The 19,073-nt window shown below is 35.6% G+C and overlaps 1 protein-coding gene across 8 annotated transcripts in view; it reads right to left on the bottom strand.

Annotated features, from left to right (window-relative positions):
* Nucleotides 1–292: 292 nt before the first annotated feature.
* The window catches only part of Mettl25 (methyltransferase like 25), a 72,268-nt gene continuing 53,487 nt past the window's right edge, over nt 293–19,073 (bottom strand). For 4 of the 8 annotated variants that reach the window (XM_038314470.2, XM_038314476.1, XM_038314475.1 and 1 more), the window contains 4 exons: nt 18,140–18,233; nt 2,728–2,802; nt 2,088–2,159; nt 293–525 (listed from right to left, as the gene is read on the bottom strand). In XM_038314470.2, coding sequence (XP_038170398.1) covers nt 433–525; nt 2,088–2,159; nt 2,728–2,802; nt 18,140–18,233 — 334 coding nt within the window. In that variant the 3' untranslated portion in view covers nt 293–432. Of the gene's footprint in view, nt 526–2,087; nt 2,160–2,727; nt 2,803–8,170; nt 11,486–14,550; nt 15,207–18,139; nt 18,234–19,073 lie in introns of those variants that run through there. The other 4 variants (XR_005283620.1, XM_038314471.1, XM_038314473.1 and 1 more) reach the window with 4 other exon arrangements.

Here is a 19,073-nt window from a genome sequence, read left to right on the forward strand (position 1 = left end):
TAAATGTACATCTCCCCATTATGGCAAAGTGGAAACTATCCCAAAATGCTCTGAAAAATACATATAACACTCAGCATTTGACAACACCTGCATGTGGACTTATCATTTCCTCTTAAGCAAAGAAAGGTCAAAATGTGAGGTGTGGTAAATGCCAAGGGTCCCAAATACTGCATGGGAATTAAAGTCAGATTACCATCTGCTATTGACACACCTGGGAATGTTGATCAGAGTATTTTCATAAGTTCTTATTTTATTAACGTATGCTTTGAGAATGGAAAAACTGACTATGATCTTATGTTTTTAGTCATTATTTTATTACTTAAAATATAGCAATTATTTAAAAATGTTTATATAATGAGCTATAAATGTTTACAAAAGCAGTCTTCAAGGTAAGTCCCCAAAGAGCTGACTAGCAACCTGCTTCAGCTACAATTACCGCTGCTTCTTCAGAGCAATGACAGCGTAGCATCTGGGGGACTGCACAGGGTCGAACAACTTCACAAGAGCAGACCACGCTACATCTTCCTAAAAATTGATAAACAATTTACATATACAATCATTTTTTTAGCAAATAAAAGAAAGATGAGTCTGACTACATAGATGAATTGGACCACAAATTGCAGTAGAAAATATTAGTAGAAACCAAAGGCTATCATTTTTTATTGAATGAAAATTAACATTTACAATTTTATTTTCAAGAAGCTATGTTGAAAAAATATACACCTTTAGTGACTGACTGCCAAAGGAGTCCTGGTTCCAATATAGAAAAGCTGGACAAGGCCAATGACAAATATTGTATTTTAAACAAACAATTTTATGACAAAACATTATTCACTTTGTACAAAGAGGGCGAAAATGATATATAAATAAAATTACACTGTAAATTTTATTATACTTTTAAAGTAAAAATAATATGCACACACATGCACAATCTATAATCATGTGTGACATTAGTATGAGATGTACCCAGTCTGAAAGGTGGGGTTATTACTTCTTTTAATTGTCTCTTTTATATTATATATCTTTTGTTTGTTTGTTTGTTTGTTTTTCTTGAGAGAGGCTTTCTTTGTGTAACAGTCCTAGAACTTGCTCTGTAGTCCCGACTAGCCTTGAACTCACATCCTGAGTGCTGGGATTAAATGTGCACGCCATCACCACCTGGTATATGTCTTGTATTTTTAACAAATATGACTACTTTCCTAAGACATTCCAATACTTAAAATGAATAATTACATGCTTAGATCATTTCTTTTGGATCTATTCATTTTGCTGCATGCTATTTTATGAACTGTTTAGGCCAATGAAATTTTTTTTTTGTGGGAGGGGAAATGAGTGAGTACCTATTCAAATAGGTAGTGTATCACCGCCCAATTTGAGGATCAAGGCTTTGTAGAGATTTGGAATTAAATGGTGGCTAAAGAAAGTATATTATTTAAATACTTAAAAATTGCCTTAATCTGTAAAATCATTAAAATAAAGACATTTATTAAAACTCATTTGTTTAAATAAGTCTTCTGAAAAGAAAAAGCACTAGATGACTAAATAAATTTGTTACAATAAGGGATCTATAGTGGACGAAGAGTTGATTCTATGAAGGGAATTAAACAGTTCAAAACAATTTATTGACCACAGCTCAGCAGACCATGTAATACAGACAAAATGATTAAGGTTGTGGGAGAGATGAAATACTCTTCACTGAGTAGAAAGACATTTCTATATTATAGAATATGCATATTGAAAGCACATTAAAAGATAAGGTCTTACAAAGTGAAATGTGTACTGAGTTTCTTTTATGCCATAATTAATTTTGGCTCTAAAAATCATGTATGATTACCCTTATTCATGGTCTATAAATACTATCACACAATTAAAAAATATCACACTTATTACAGAAACTTTTTGAAGATATCTGCTGTATATATGTTTAAATATTAATCAGGAAATAGAATGGATGTTAAAAGTAATGGAGTATGAGAGACATTATCTTACTAATTTGTGTGAAATAACTTTATCCCAGCTATATGATTTTCTTTATTTTATTTCACCTAATAAAGATATTTGTTATGCACTGACAAATAACATAATACCTGTTCCTTCAGGTAACAAAGTCGATCAAGAAGAATCAGTGTTTCTATGCAAGGAGCCAGAACAACTTTCAACTGTAAGAAAACAAGAGACAGTGCCAATTTAATAGTTTATTTGCTTTAACGTTTATGTTTGAGAAACGGTATCTACAAAACTTCACATGTCAGATACCCAATACCTACAGTACATCTTCAGAAAATGAATACTACAGATCAAAAGCTTTTCTTTACTAGTAACAGGGAAAGAAAGCCCTCTAAGAGACACGAGGTGGAATCCAGGAAGCAATCATGTGATGGAAAGCTTTTAAAAGAGTTCTAAGAATGCAATTCATTACACGGAAAGCTTATGAAATAAGCGCTCTGGAGATCAACATGTGTTCAAAGGCTCTGAAGTCCTGCTCTGCGCATTTATGATGCACTTTAAGGGAAATCTACCATGTGCTCTTTTTATGACATTACTAGCACCTAATATAGTTCAGAAATAGGAAATCATCCCAAATAGTTTTCCTACAAACACGCACGCACACACACACGCATATACATACTCTCTTTCTTTCTTATACACACAAGAGCAACAATAACAGATTGATTGGCCCATAATATTCATTAATAAGATACTACTGTATATTTGTACATGACTTACCATATTAAATGCCTCTAGCTCATTCATTCTAGGCCTATATTTCTCATAGTAGTTCATTATAATTTCTTCTGAGATCTTTGAATAAAAACAGTAACAACAGATTTACCAATGGTTACAGTTAAATGATGTAACAAGTTCCTATAACATAACCTAAAGTAAAACAAGTACTCTATCGATTTATGGTATATCCAACGTCTGAAGAACTGTCTTTAAGCAAGTGACTATAACAAAATCTGGCATTCAAAGCTACTGAGTGGATGCTACTCACCATTTCATAAATAACACTGTCTTGAGTTTTCCAAATTCAAACTATAGTGGTAAAATATTTCACTTATTGCTATGTTGCCAAAACAATTTCACCATCCGAGGGCGTAACTTGTCTTTTTTATATTGTCTTTCTATAGCAAACATACTTGTAATGCATAATATTAAGTGACTAGCCTTGGTTGAGATAAAACAATAATTTTATTTTTTAAATAAGAGAATAAACATGGTTTTCTCACCTCTTCTCTCCAGAACATTTCAAGTAAGCAAATATAGAAAGAAACAAAAACCACATACTTCTTTGGCCAATGTTAAGTGGCATTTTCAATCTTAAATTAGGTGTATCGTAAAGCACAGTAACTGTGAGGAGTGCCATAGAAAGGGGCCAAAGACATGCCCCGGGTCACAGGTCCCCAACCAAGTAGCAGAACAGAGGTGTCCAACATTTTGTCTGCTGAGAAGCAATATCAACAACAAGAACAAGAACATCAACCCCACACCACTAGTTCTCATTGGCAAAAAGAGAAAGCAACATGGAGAATAAATACAGAGTCACACAGAAAACCCATACTTGTCAAAAGCAACATGGTAGAGATCATGAACTCACAATGTCCTTCAACTGCTGAAACAGGCTACGGCCCTGATCCTGACACACGTTTGTGAGACAAGGCCCTCTGTTGCCTCTGACTGCCATTATGCCCTTCCATATTTTCAAATTTAGAAGTTTGATGCAATAGAAGAATTTGAAAAAAATACATTTAGACATGAGAAATTTTTTTTCATACTGCTAACTCTTTATTCCCTTTCAGTTGCTTTGACATGTCTTAGTTATTTTTCCACCGCTATCAGGAGATACCAGAACCAAGGCAACTCACAGAAGAATGGGTTTATTGGAGGCTTACAGTTTCAATGGTTGAGCCCAGTGGGAACATGGCAACAGGCAGGCAGGCATGCAGACATGCTCTGGAGTGGTAGCTGAGACTCACATTGTGCAACATGGAAGAGCGTCCATGAAAACATGGAAGAGCCAGAGAGCTAACTGGGAATGGCATGGGTTTTTGAAATGTCAAAACCCACACCCCATGACACACCTCCTCCAACAGGGTCACACCTCCTAGAATCCTAGCACTCAGGAGGCCCTTAAAGGAGGACCAGGGTACACTGTCTTGCCTGGTTCTAACATGTATTTTGACAGTAGTTTCATCTGGTGACTCTGCTTTAAATAGGCCTTCACAAAGTTATCCACCTTATAAGAAACAATTTTCTTTGCATTCATTTCTTGATTATGATTATTTCATCATATGTATGATTTATATTGTTATTCTGATAATATAACTGACATTAAAAAGCTGAAAAATACAAACACTGGCACACTACTCAAATGCTGAATACAGACTTGTACATGGCCTAAAAAGTGACTCCTAAGTATGAGAACTAAACACAGTATGAGGACATTATTTAGAGGAGAAAAAAAGGGAACCAATGGCTATTGTATTAGAAAATTATTTTAAAGTAAACTGTGGTGTTCTTGTCCTCGTGGCCATGGAACATTGAATGTACACTGAATGGCAGATTGAAGCACTGAAAATAATTCTATTGTTTCCTGGTTCCCAATCCCCACATTCTAGGAACAGTCCCCTACTATGAGTTGTGATGCCTGTGAGAATTACAGGTTTTGGTCAAAGAAATGGTCAATGCAAAAGAGAGAGTAGAGTGGAACAAAATGATCATCTCAGGCACTTTGTTCAATCTCCTATCCTCCTTGTAATTTACTGAATTATTCTGCCTCTTAACAGGGTTTCTATATTAAATAGCATATGTGTTACTGCCCAGTGGATTTTGAGCAGCTGACCATATTCACCTTGTCTGGAAGAATTTCAAGAGTAAAGATTGGGAGAGTAGCATCTGTTAATGGTTCACTAACATAACTTGTTGAATTTCTTCAGCCTTTATTTCAAACCTTAATATTTAGTCTGCTTTAGAAATATATTTATCTGTTGGCAAGCATGAATTTCCTCTTTATTCCTTTGCAGCCTGTTTGCTCACTAGCTGCCAGCTTTGGAAACATGCCCACCAAACATTCTTCATGTGAACAAAACCTGTTAATATGCTTTATAAGTATGAAAAATATGGGCTATGGAGTTAGCTGTTTTAAATTAGAATACTTCTTCCCCAATGACCTCGGTTTTGATTTAGAAATCAACTTAACTCCAACTTAGATACAATTGTTTCTGTTTCATCTTTTATTTTATTTTGTCATCTTTGGTTGTTATCTTTTAGAAGTCTGTTCTTCAATGAAAGACAAAAAGGGAGTGGATCTGGAGGAGAGTCAAGGTGGGAAGGAACTGGAAGGAGTAGAGGGAGGAGAAACTATAACCAGGATATATTGTATGAGAAAGGGACCTACAAATTTAGAAACGTATCAAATGAAAGTGAAAAAATGAAGACCGAAGAGAGGTAGCTGAGTGAGAATTTAGGAAAAGTAAATTTAGAAGGGCTTTAAGAGTCTTGCATAGAAATTGGTGACCAAGTCTGTGGCCTTGAAAGTTTTGGGTTATTCTAGCCACTTGTTCCTGAATCTAGAACAATATAACTCATGTGCCCAGACCTTCACTGCCTTTATTAGGTATTTAAAATAAAATAGATCAAAGCTTACAAAATAAAGTTTACCTCACTTACATCTCAACCTTCACCTATACAATGAAAACCAGATCAATTATTTTATAATCATCAATATTTGACATGATAAAATACTTCAATATTTGCACAAGCAGAAGTTCACGAATGCTTTCTTGTGCTATTTTTTAAAGTATTTTTGATTGATTTTCATTCTATATACATGCGTGTTGGCCTGAGAATATGTATGTACACTGTGTGTGTGCAGATGTTCGGAGGCCACAAGTGGGTGACAGATCCCATGGAACTCAAGCCCCCCACCCCCATGTACATAGTGAGAAACAAATGCTGGCCCTCTACAGATCAGCAAGTGCTCCTAAGCACTGAGTCACCTCTCCAGTCCTTATTTTGAATTTTAAAATAATTATGTTTCCATAGGGTTTTGATAACAGTACAGATAATTTCTACAGAGCATTTTCTCTTTGGAAAAAGAATCAGACAATTTACTCTGATCATGCTTTTCCCTTCTCCTCAACTTCTCCCAGGTTCTGCCCATTCCCTCCATCTAACACAATGATATATTGTTTTAGTTAATGAACTAAGTTTGAGCCATTATTAATTAAAGGCCACACTACACTCAGATTTCCTTCACTTTTACATAATGTGCTCTTTCAGTTTCAGAAGCAAACACGGGATGTCACATAACATTTGGCTGTATTAGTTTTGACACTTTCTCAGACTTGTTTTTGATGACCTTAACAGTTTTGAGAAATAGTGATCATCTATTTTTCAGAATGTTCTTTTATAGTATGTTTTAGATTTTTTTCTCAAAAACAAACAAAGGGTTATGGCTTGTGAGAGGAGGAATACAGGAGCACAGCACTGCTTACGTGCTCCCACCTCAGGGTCTGCAGTGCTCACGTCCCTCGTCCTTGTTGATGTTGATCTTGACTGTCTGGGGGAGACAGCGTCTACCAGGTTTCCTCACTGGAGAGTTCTTCTTTTGTCCTGTTTTGTTTCTAAATCCATGTACTGTCCACACTGAATTAGTTGACAGTTACATTGCCAGTCATTGAGTATAGAATATTGTGGTGGCTTTAGTGAGAATGCCTCCCCCCCATAGACTCCGATGTTTGACTACTTGGTACTTAATCGATGGAACTATTTGGAAGGTTTAGTAGATGCAGTCTTTCTGGAGGAACTATATCATTGGGGCAGGCTTTGAGATTTCAAAGTCTCACACTACTCTCTGTTTGCTCTCTGTATTTCCTGCCTGAGGTTCAAGAAATGAGCTCTCAACTGTTTCTGTCACCATGACTGCTGCAACCACAGTTTCCTGCCATTAAGAATCTGGAATCACAAGCCAAATGAAAATTTCCTTTTATACTTTGCCATGGCGTTTTATCACAGTAGTAGCAAAGTAACTAATACAAAAATCTACATAAATTAGTTTTCAAGGGAGATTTACATCTCTATTAATCTATTCACTTTTTTAAAAATTAAGATCTATAAAAAAAACCCTACAGAGTACCATAAGTAGGCCATAATGCAGTTTGGTTACAGGTTCTTTCTACTTCACACCTGATCAGATGACTTGAGAACTGACTTTTCTCATCACTAGATAGTGAGACTAAAAGCTGCTGAGATACTACTGGACAACACAGAAGAACTAAGGTAATAGGAAAACTACTCAGTTAATGCAATTATAACAGGGGAATTTCCAAACGTAGGGAAAGATAGGGTGAATAACTACAACAGCAATTTAGAACCCCTAATAGATATGGCCAGAAAAGAACCTGTCTGAGACATACCATTTGGAGCTAGAAAAAAGGAAACAAGCAGCCAGAGAAAATCTCATTACTTACTACGCTAAACACATCAGAAGAACATTATTCCTCTTAACGGAAAGATTAAAAACTAAGTGAAGCAACTCAGTGGGTAAAGGTCCTGGCGGGTGACCTGAGTTTAATCCCTGGAACTCACATAAATGTGAAAGGAAAGACCCAACTCTACAGAGCAGTCTCTGATCTCCACATGTACACCAAGAAATGCACCCTCCCCCTATGTACACACACACAATAATAATAAATAAAACTTAAACAAGCTTAACAAGCAGAAACACATGCAATGATTTATTTCAGGTCATGAAAGCAAATAACTGTCAAAATAGATTATATTTTATCTAACAAATATTGCTTAAAATTGATGGAAAATATTTTCCAAGATAAGCACAAATGAAAGCAATCCACCAGCACTAAACAAGCATTACAGAAGATACTTAAATAAATTCTACACACACAGGAGGAAGAAAGTCACAACACAAGAACACATGGAAGAATACATCTCATGAGGAACATATTAAGAAATGAGAATTATGGGGCTGGAGATGGCTCAGTGGTTAAGAACACTTTCTGTTTTTGCAAAGAACTGGATTTCAGCTCCCAGCACCTATGCTGGGCATCTCAACTGACTGTAACTTAGATCCAGGGCAGTCAACATTTTTTTCTGGTTTCCATAGGCAACTGTGTGCAAATGCACACACACACACACACACACACACACACACACACACACACACACACACGCACGCACACACGCACACACACAAACACAAATCATTTTATTTAATGAGAGCTAGAATAGAATTAAACATTTCCAATTTAGTAATCAATACACCTCTAAGATAAAGAAGGGAGAAAGAAAGCAAAAGAAAACACCAAAGCAGTATCAGAACCAACTAGAAATGTAATAACAGGAGTCAGCAAATATCTTAATATTAACGTTGATAGATGTTAATGGTCTCAATACTCCAATTAAAGAATGTAGACTAGCTGACTGGATCAAACCAGAAGATCCAGTTATTTGTTTTAAATGACACAACTTATGGTAAAGACACATTCACAATTCACACAGGAAACCAAAAGATACAGTAGTGTGTACCTAGAGAAAGATAGTAGGAAAGAGGTATGATATCTCACAAAGAAAACAAAAGCCAAACACAGTCTAAAGACAATAAGAAGGTCACTAAATTTTTCTAAAGAGTGCAGTTCATCAAGAAATAAAAATTAAATACATGTTTACCAGTTGTTGGAGAACTTACTTTGATGAAAACAATTATGGGGCATAAACAACAGCAAGGCTTATATACAACATTAATAGGTGGCCTCAATACCTCAGTCTCAGCAACAGAAAATCATTTACATGGGAGTTCAACAGAGAAAATTCAGACTTAAAATGTCATAGATCAAATGAACACTGCAGGCATCTAAGAGATCTTGTTACCAAGAACTACAGAATATACCATCCACTTAGAAGTCCATGGAACTTTCTCTAAAACAAACTACAATCATGGCCTTATGTCAAGTCAGGAAAATACAAAAGAATCAAATTAATTTGCATATGTTATCAGATAATATTGAGTAAAAAATGGAAGTACATAATAAGACAAACTCTAGAAATTTTACAAACACATGGAAATACAATATACTCCTAAATGACAAGGGTGGGGTTCACTGAAGAAATCAGGGAGGAAATTGAAATCTTAGAATTTAATGAAAATGAAAAAACCCACATAGACATAAAAACTCTTAATAAAATACTTGTAAACTTAATTCAACAATACATTATAAAACTTATAGACTATAATCAAGTTTGTCTCATTTGCAGGAAGCAAGCATGATTCAACATATACCAATCAATAGGTGTAACATATCACACAGACTAAAGAAGTTAGCAGCAGGAGGAATATACTTCAAGTAATAAAGGGTATAGATGGCAAACAGTGTCTGAAAATGGTACAGTTCTAAAAACAGTGTCAGAAACTAAAAACAGAACTACCATATGATCCAGCTATACCACCCCTGGGAAGCAATTATACTAAAGAGAAACATGTTCTACTGGGACGACTGGAGCACAATTCACAATAACCAAGTTATAGAACAAACTTAAGTGTTCATCAATACATAAATACATAAAAAATGCAGCATACATATACAATGGAGTTTTATTCAGATATAAAGTAGAATGAATTATGCCATTCTTGGGAAAATGAACAGAACTGGTCACCATAAATGAAATAAGACAGACTATTCATAAAGACAAATAGCACATAATTTTCTCAGATGCTAAACTTAGTTAAGAGACATACATATAGACACAGAAGAACGGGTACCACACATGTACACACACAACACAGATGAGACATGAAAATTAACGGGAGCTATCTGAGAAGAGAAAGGAGTCTAAACAGTAGGACATACAGAGAAGGTAGTGACAAGGAGTGAAAACCATAATGAATAAAAAATGCTGTTAGTAAAACCAGCTTGTTCAACAAATATATTCTAATAATATTTTAAAAAGCATTCTTTGTATAAATTATCAGAAGAAAGAAAAAATCTAAAAGCATTAAACAAGGTCGTTCTGGAGGTTAAGGCTGATTTCTAAAATCCTGCCAACCAACCATGGTGAGATAAAGTACTGGCAAAGAGGCTCAATGGCCATAGTATTCTTCAGGTGATTGAGAAACTCACCACAGTATTCCTCAAAAGATTATTAGCACTATGCTTCCATGAAGAAACAGAGAGAATGGAACTTAGATACATATTACTTTTAGAAATCATGAAGTTATGTAATCAACTAATCTTTGGGAACTTGAATTTTAAAGGAAGTAAAATAGATATTTTGATTTTTTTTTAAAAAATAAGGTATATTAGCTGGGTGGTGATGGTGCACGCCTTTAATCCCAGCCCTCAGGAGGTGAGGTAGGTGGATCTCTGTGAGTTTGAGGCCAGCCTGGTCTACAAGAGCTAGTTCCAGGATAGGATCCAAAACTACAGGAAACCCTGTCTGTAAAAAACTGGAGAAAAAAAAAGGTAAATTATGAGTGGCTGTTCATCCTCCCTATCCCCATTTGGAATTAAATTATTAATATTTGAGATTCCACATTCCGTCTGGGCAAATAACCAAATAAAATGAAATCACTACACTTCCATGTTCACTGCAGTATTATATACTGAAGAGTCAAGATAAGTTAACCACCTATTGTTCCACTGACAGACGAATGGTTAAAAAACCCGTGGTGTCTGTGGATGTGTGACAAGTATATAAATATATATGTATATGTATGAATATATATGTATACACACACACACAAAAAGAGGGGGGATACTATTCAGCCTCCAAAAAGAAGAAAATCCTGTTATTTGCCACAAGGTACTTGACTGTGCACCACAATTCATTGTTTTCAGAGGTACATATGCAGGCTTAACTCTCCTGGAGAGAGGTAAATATGTTTTTAAAATAATCTATACTCTATGAATGGGGCCAATGAACATTACTTCAAGGTAATAACTACTAATTAAAATGAAAGATCAAAGAAGGGATGGATCACTGTGAACAAGAAAGTCTTCAAACATAAAAACAACCATTGCATAGTGTCCTTTCCTTTCCCATATTCATTGATAGAAATGGCAGCTTAAAACATAGATACATAATGGGACTGTTAGGTGACCACTGATGAAAACATAAAGGAAAAAAGACGCTCAAAATCAGTGGTTCTTAATAGGGGTCAATTTTGGCAATTGCCAGTTTTAATCATTGTGCTGCTGCTGACATCTAGTGGACAGAGTCCAGCAATGCTGCTGAAAATGCATAGACAACTACAAATTATGGTAGGAATGGCAATGATGCTGAGTTTGAAAACGGCTCACTAAGCAAAGTCCACGCTGATTTTCACAACTGACCACAGGCTTATGGAGAAACCTTCACGTTGTGTGAGCCCACTGTGAATCAGGCATCTGCGGCCTTGGTTTCTTCTGAAGGAGGTGTCTGGAGATTTTTGGTCTTCTTTCATGTTTACTGTAATTTCCTGTGACTAGAACTTAAGCAGAGTTTAGATTTTCTGTAGTTCACGTGCCTAAACTCTGAAGTGCACATCAATACAATTTGCCACCCATTCAATTCCACAGAAATATCTTAATAAGCAATTGAGAATTTAACCAAACCTCTTTTAAGTCTTTTGGCATATACTTAAAAATCAAAATTTTACATAGCATCTAGAACTTCATGTGAGCATTTCTTTTTGAAATAATTATACACAAATATCTATTGTGTTGTGGTGAAAACTTTAATTTTAATATTCCTATTTCATGGTGTGTAGGTAAAATAAGACATTTGTATAATATCAGAAATATAACTGGTTTTATCACTTTCCCTGCTTCCAAATATTTTGGCCTAAAAGACACTATTTTAAATTTCTTACTTAAAATCACGACAACACCCCACCCCCAAACCGTTCTTGTCAATTTGCTTCTTTATTTTAACACACCATTATTTTATATCCTAAGATGTTTGTTGGTCCTCTTTTCCCCCAATGTAGTCTAGCTTATAGTTTTGCTTTCTCTCAAATCACTTTACAGTTAAAAAACAAAACAAAATGGATCAAGTGACTGTAACAGAAAATCAATGCGCCATTTTTAGCATCCTTATTAGCTAATAAAGCAAGAAATCATTTAGGATAGTTTTTATTTAGAGATACTTGTCTTTTCCTGAGACTCTTTCTACATTAGTTGTGAATAAGGGAACCATCTAACATGCATATTTTTTCTGTTTCTTACAGGAAAGTTGAGACACCTGTACTGTACCAAGGCTGCACATAAGCAGACTCCCTCACTAGCAGTGACACCACAAGGATAATGTACTTGCCTTAAGTGATGAACCTACGTTTATAGCATTGTTGTCTGGGGCTGCACTTTACCTTAGGATCCATTCTAATTAGTACACTTTTTATGGGGCAACTTTTATGAATTTTGCGTTTTGCTGCTATAAGCAAAAAATCATCATCAATCAAAATACAGATTCTTCCCCACTATCTTCTACAACTATCATAGACCTTTATTTTACTTTAACATATGTGACTCACTTTGAGTTTGGGAAAGATATAAAGTTTGTTTCTAGATTCATTTTTCTGTTTGTGTCTGTCCTATTGTTTGAACACCTCATGGTGAAGAGGCTCTTTGCTCTACTGTACCGCTTCTGTCAGTTTGCCAAGGACTACCTGGTTGCATGTGTGTGGGTCTATTTCTGGGCTCTCAATTCTGCTCTTTTAACAATTTGTCTATGAGTCTGCAAATATTAACTTGTCTTTATAGTAACTCTTAAAATTATCTAGTAACAATCCTTAAGCTTTGATTTCATTTAATATTGTTAGTTCCCTTGGTTCTTTTGCACTTATTTTTCTGGGGCGGGGTTTCAAGACAGGGTTTCTCTGTAGCTTTGGAGCTTGTCCTGGAACCAGCTCTTGTATACCAAGTTGACTTTGAACTCACAGAGACCCACCTGCCTCTGCCAAGTGCTGGGATTAAAGGCCTGCGCCACCACCACCACCACCCGGCTTCTTTTGTTTTTCTATATAAGACTTAAGAACAGTTTGCCAACATCCACAAAATAACTTCCTGAAATGTTGACTCAGATTGTACTGAAACACAGATCCAAGGTGGGAAGTAGTGACTTGAGAATAGTGACTCTTCCTATCAGTGAACATAGACTATCTCTCCAGTTACTCATTTCTCAGTTTCGTTCCTTATCTTAAAGACATTTTGTTGGTACTCTATTAGAAAATCTATATATTTCACTTTGAGGGAGGGTGCTCATGTAAATGCTGATGTATCTTAATTTCAAGTTCAACTTGTCCGTTGTTGGTATTGAGAAAAGTGATTTTCTGTGCATTGTTTTTATATCCTACCTTACTTAACTTTATTATTTTAATTGCTCATTATTTCTTTGGATTTTTTTTTTAATGAAGATGGTCATGGCATCTTGAGCAAGGATGGTTTTCTTTCTTCCCAGGCAGGACACCATTCACTTCTCTTAATGCACTAGTCAGTATTATGGAATGATGATAAAAAGCACAGAGGAAAGAAAAAAATCTCGCCTTGTGTCTCATCTTACTGAGAAAACTTCGTGTTTCTCACATTAAATGCAGTGTTGTAGATTGCTTTTTGGAACTATTAAAAGAAAATCTACACATATGATCATGTGATTGTACTTTTATACTGTTACTATTCTGAGCCACATTAAATGGCATTTGAAGGCTGAACTCAGCTCATGTCCTTCAGTAGAGTCCACTCGGAGTCTGTAATTTTGAAAAAATTTTATTTTTTGAATACTAATTTCACAAGCCTAAAATATGTCAATCTGCCCTTCTCTCAACAGGTAAAATATTTCATTTACTCTTTTATGGTTTGTGTGGTTTCTGAGACGAATTTAGATGTAATATCACCTGTGTTTATCCACAGGTAAAATATAAGAACAGCTTTATCTTCTTTCCATTTCTTTTTCTTTAGCTGTGACTTTTCTGTTGATCTGTCTTAATGCAGGTTTTGTTACTTGCCATGCCTGGGGGCCTCTGTTTTCTGGATCTGTGGTTTGGTAACTAGCCAACAGGCGACATTTTCATCATTAGCAGTTCAGTTTTTCCCCATTCCTTTATTGTCTTCATTCTGATAAAGCTACAATATATATTTATATTTCACCTAGCTTTTCAAGTCCTTGGATGTAGGGCCCGGGTCTGCCCTTGTTCCTGGGGCTCACCTTGAGGACAGTTTCTGGTCAGATGACTAAGCATCCTGTTTGTTCCTGTGCTCCCTCTGCCCCGCCTGGTGATTTGTTGTAGGGCATTGTTGACTCTATTGTTGGTATGGTAATTTCCCACCTGCCTAGGTGGGAGTCCTTGGGCAGGAGTGGGGTATTTAAGATTTTCCCCAAGGCTAAATAAACGGCATTCGGCTGATCTCCTTTCGAATGACCCAGGTCTCTTTGTGTGTTCTTTCAATCTCCAGGCCCTTGTCCGACTCGCGTAAGGTACAGTGGCGCGCGAGGGGGTAACACAGAATCGGATGTTACACTTGGATTCCTTTTTTCTTTGGCCTTTGTTTTCTGTTTTTTTTTTTTTTGTTTGCAGTTTTATGAGTTTGCTTCTCACAGATCCTCAGCCTCAGAGGTTCTTTCCTCTGCTGTGTTCAGTATACTAGCAAGTATAAAGCAAGTAAAACAAAAATTTACTCGTTTTCATTAAAATATATTTTATTCATTCACTCATTTACTGAGAAATACTTCTCTCTGTCCATTTTGATTGTGTTTTTTCTCCCTTCAACTCCTTCTAGATCTTCCTCACTTTGCTACCACTAAACACTTTGTGTTCTCTCTCTCTCCCCTCCAGATATAGAAACAAAACAAAAAATGAAAATCAAAACAAATATAAAACTAGTAAGACAAAAAATACCAAAATGAAACAAAATATCCACCAACCCCATGACCACACACAGGCACACATACAACATGGAGTCTGTTTGGTGTTGGCCAATTACTCCTAAGCATGCCGCCTGCTGAGGAGGGTGGCTGACACCCCACTATAGAGAAGATTTTCCCTTTCCCAACAGGTATCACTTACTACAAATAGCTTCTTGGTCAGAGGTAGGACTTTGTGCCCACGTCTTCTCAGTGCTGGGCTTTTTCTAGATTGAACCTGTGCAGGTCTTGTAGGTGCTGTGACAGTCCGCGTGAGTTCATATGTGTATCAGTCCTACTGTGTCTGCAAAACACTGCTTCCTTGGAGTTATCCACCACCCCTGGCTCTTATCATCTTCCTAACTGGATACAATATTTTGAACTACTTCTAAAATCTTTTTAAAACTTTGTCTTATATTGTCCATAATCTCTCTGCTTACACTACCCATCTGTGTCTGCTGTCCAGTTTATTAATTCAAACTTTTGGCATATTATTCTATTTACAATTGCAGATTAACATTTCCAATGTCCTTGTCATATCTCCATGTAGTTGTGATGAGTTCCATCTCTTCAAGCTGTGTTTATTGTCTTTAGTATGCCTCATAAAGTTTTGGTATTCAAAAGTGATATACTGTATTAAAAGTACTCTTATGAATATGTTATCAGCAGTGTCATGGTAAGAAGTATTTTGTATTCTAGTGCTTGGATCTCTGTCTGTCACTGAACCTGTCTCTTGACTATGAACTTCTCCAGTCCTTCTTAGTATTTTCATGCCCTCTTGGGTGAGACAGGATTTATAGAATTGACTAATGTTGGGTACTGCCTTCCTCTCTTCAGTTAGATGTGGATAAAACTCTAGCAGCCAGGTTCTGATTAAATATGGCCTCATTAGAAGTAAGTTTTGGTATGAATAGAATTAGTGACTTACTTAAAAAATGGTTATTCTTTCACTTCCTTTGCCACAAGAACAAAGGGATTTTTCTCCATTGTTCACAGGAACTAGGTTAAATTCAGAGGTAAATCTCACAAAGGTGTGCCAACCCGTTAAGATCGTCTAAATCCCCTAGTTTTCATTCTCACAACTGCCCACACTGAGTCTCTGATGTGGGATTCCCTTCTGAATGCTATGAATAAGTTTTATTACCATTGGTTAATAAAAAAAGATGCTTCAGCCTATGCCAGGGCAGAATATACCCAGGCTAAAAGAGATATAGAGAGAGAGTAGGCAGAGTCAAGGAGATGCCATGTAGCTGCCAAAGGAGACAGATGACATCAAGCTGCTCAAAAAGCAAGTGGTAACAAACCGTGAATCTCATGGTAAAATACAAAATAATAGAAGTGGGTTAACTTAAGATTTACGAGTTACTTAATAAAGAAGCCCAAGCTAATAGGCCAAACAGTGTTGTAATTAATATAGTTTCTGTGTAACTATTTCAGGTCTGGATGGCCAGGAACAAATGAGCAGCCTCCGCCTACAAGCCTCTGATATAAGTTGCCAGGCTTTCTTACTGTGGTTCTTGGTCCCTACCAAACTTAGACTTTGGTGTATGCTCCTATATGTAGTCTCCTGTTCCCCTCCAGATTGAGGGAATCAGTGGTTTGCCATTATTATTTCAGCTGTCTGCTGTAACTGTTCTGTGAAGAGTAAATAAGGCAATGTGATATCCTTAGCATAGCATCTATCACACAGGAAATGTTTAGTAAATGTTAACCATGATTAATATTCTAATAACTAAATATTAACATATGCATAAAAGAACTTTTACTGTGGCTAATATTAATAATAATAAACTTGAAAAAACAAAGTCAGAAAGAAGGATAAATATTAATTTTTCTGGATGTTTTTCTGTTTCATTTTTGGAAAACAATAGTATGTTTTCAGTTTAAGTAAGCCATAGTGAACATGTTCAACCATTTATGCAAAAGTACTTTCATTTTATTAAGTAAAAACACTTATGAGCATTCTATCAAATATGACATTACTAATAATACACCAATAGAGATAAGCAGTAAGTAGTGTAATGCAGTCAGCAATTCATATAAATAGTGAGTGAATTTTACATGTATCTTCTCATTTATTTATTCCTAAATCATACAACTTTCATAACCATTTTATAGGGGATACAGCAACAAAACTACTAGCCTAGTTTCTCTAAGAAATAAATAATAAACAATACCAAAATGGTAACAGTAGACAACCATACACTTTAACTTAGTTGCAATATAATTATGTCTGTGTATGTATTCTCTTTTAAAAAGAATAATGTCATACTGTGATGGTTAGTTATTAATTATCAATGAGCATAATCCAGAATCATGTGGGAAGAATCTTGGTATAGGACTATCTACATCACAATGGTCCGTGGGCATGTCTATGGGGATTATCATGATTATTTTAAAAAGCTGAGGTGGAAAGATGCATTTACTGCAGGTAGCACCCTTCCCTAGGTAGGGGATGCTGATCTATGTAACAGTAGAGAAAGTGAGCTCATGTATTTGCTGCCTCCTGTCCTTGATTATAGATATGGTAGTGACCAACTTCCTCAAGCTCCTACCATTATGATTTCACTATTATGGAAGGATGTAACCTGGTGTTGTGAGCTAAAATAAAACCTTTTTTTCGTAAAACTTTTGTGAGGGCATTTTACCACAACAACCAGAAAAGAGACTAAGAGATATATTATTATTTTCCAATTTATAATTTGACAGAGTAACAGTAGTTCTTTTTAATATTTTAGTTAATGTATATTGAATTTTTCCTGAGTCAATTAGCTTACTATTTACTTTCAATAATGTTATCAACAGTGTTAGCTTACAGCTACTGTGATGCTCCAGCACAGCAGAATGCTTACACTTAGTCTTTCTAAATCTAATATTCTAAGTTATAAGTAGCCATAAAATTGCAAATCAATATTTTAAAATTAATCATTTCTTCTTTGTTTAATTCTGATTTCCATTTACAATGTTCTGATTTTAACCCTATTCTATTTAGTGAAATTAAACATTCTTTTAACTAAAAAAATCCTTAAAAAGGAGTTGCTTTGGTAATACACAATAATAAACTTTCTATACATTTGACAGGAAAGGTGAATTGCAAATAAAGGAAACAGAGGCATAATTTCAATATACTTTAGATTTTTTATAGGAGAGAGAATAGTAGAAAGCAAATGATTTTGTATGGCTTCAATTCACTACCCTACCCGGAATTCTTGTGTTCTGTGAGACTGAAAGGTAATCACATACTGACCTTGGATTCGTCCAACCCAAGCTTCTTTAGAGACATTCTGACATAATCCAGAAAGGAAGAGCATTTGGAATAAATCTTGCCAACGTGCCGATCACTGCAAAACAAAAGCGAATCTCTTTTGAGTTTTTCCAATTTAAAGTAGATGGTTTTAAATTTCAACATGCGGTATTTTAAAATATCTTTTATAAATATGGCACAAAATCCAGATGTGATAAAATTGAAGTAATACTTTCGTGATGTTTGTAAGTGACATTATATTTAGGATCTGCTCCTGAGAATTCTTGGAATACACAGGAGTAGAAGATAATATTCTGAACACAATACCATGGAAGAGACATTTCAATTTATACTATTAAAAATCTCAAGTTTAACAAGGAATAGGTCCTCAAAAGTTTCCACTGTGCTCAAAACACATATTCCTTTTATTGCCGATATATTATATTGCAGAGTTTATTGCAACATGTTCTAACAGGGGCAATATTTCAGCGGCCATCCAAAGAGAACTACCAAGCACTAACAGCCACCTGGAGTCTGACAATCATTTATGCCTTGCAGATTTTCACTATAACTTAAACAAAGTATCATGAAATAGTTTTCAATTTAGATAATACTATGCTAGATTATCACATCTCTTGATTTGGGCCACAACTTAAGCATAATGTAAAAATCAGAGGCATAAGAAAATCAGTACCTACATGTTATCAAAAGTGATAAATTAGGCCCACGATTGGTATAGCTAGGTCTTCAGAAAATTGAGTAGGTTGATTCCCAATTTTCTCAGAAACTACTATACCGATTTTCAAAGTGGCTGTCCAAGAACATCACGCCTATGATTAGACACTATACTCTACCCTTCTACCTGTGCAAGGATCCTTCAGTTACACTTTAAGACAGCAACTTCAATTCTATTTACCATGTCATATTACTGTAATCC

Source organism: Arvicola amphibius, chromosome 17 (assembly GCF_903992535.2).
Source record: "Arvicola amphibius chromosome 17, mArvAmp1.2, whole genome shotgun sequence".
NCBI lineage: Eukaryota > Metazoa > Chordata > Mammalia > Rodentia > Cricetidae > Arvicola > Arvicola amphibius.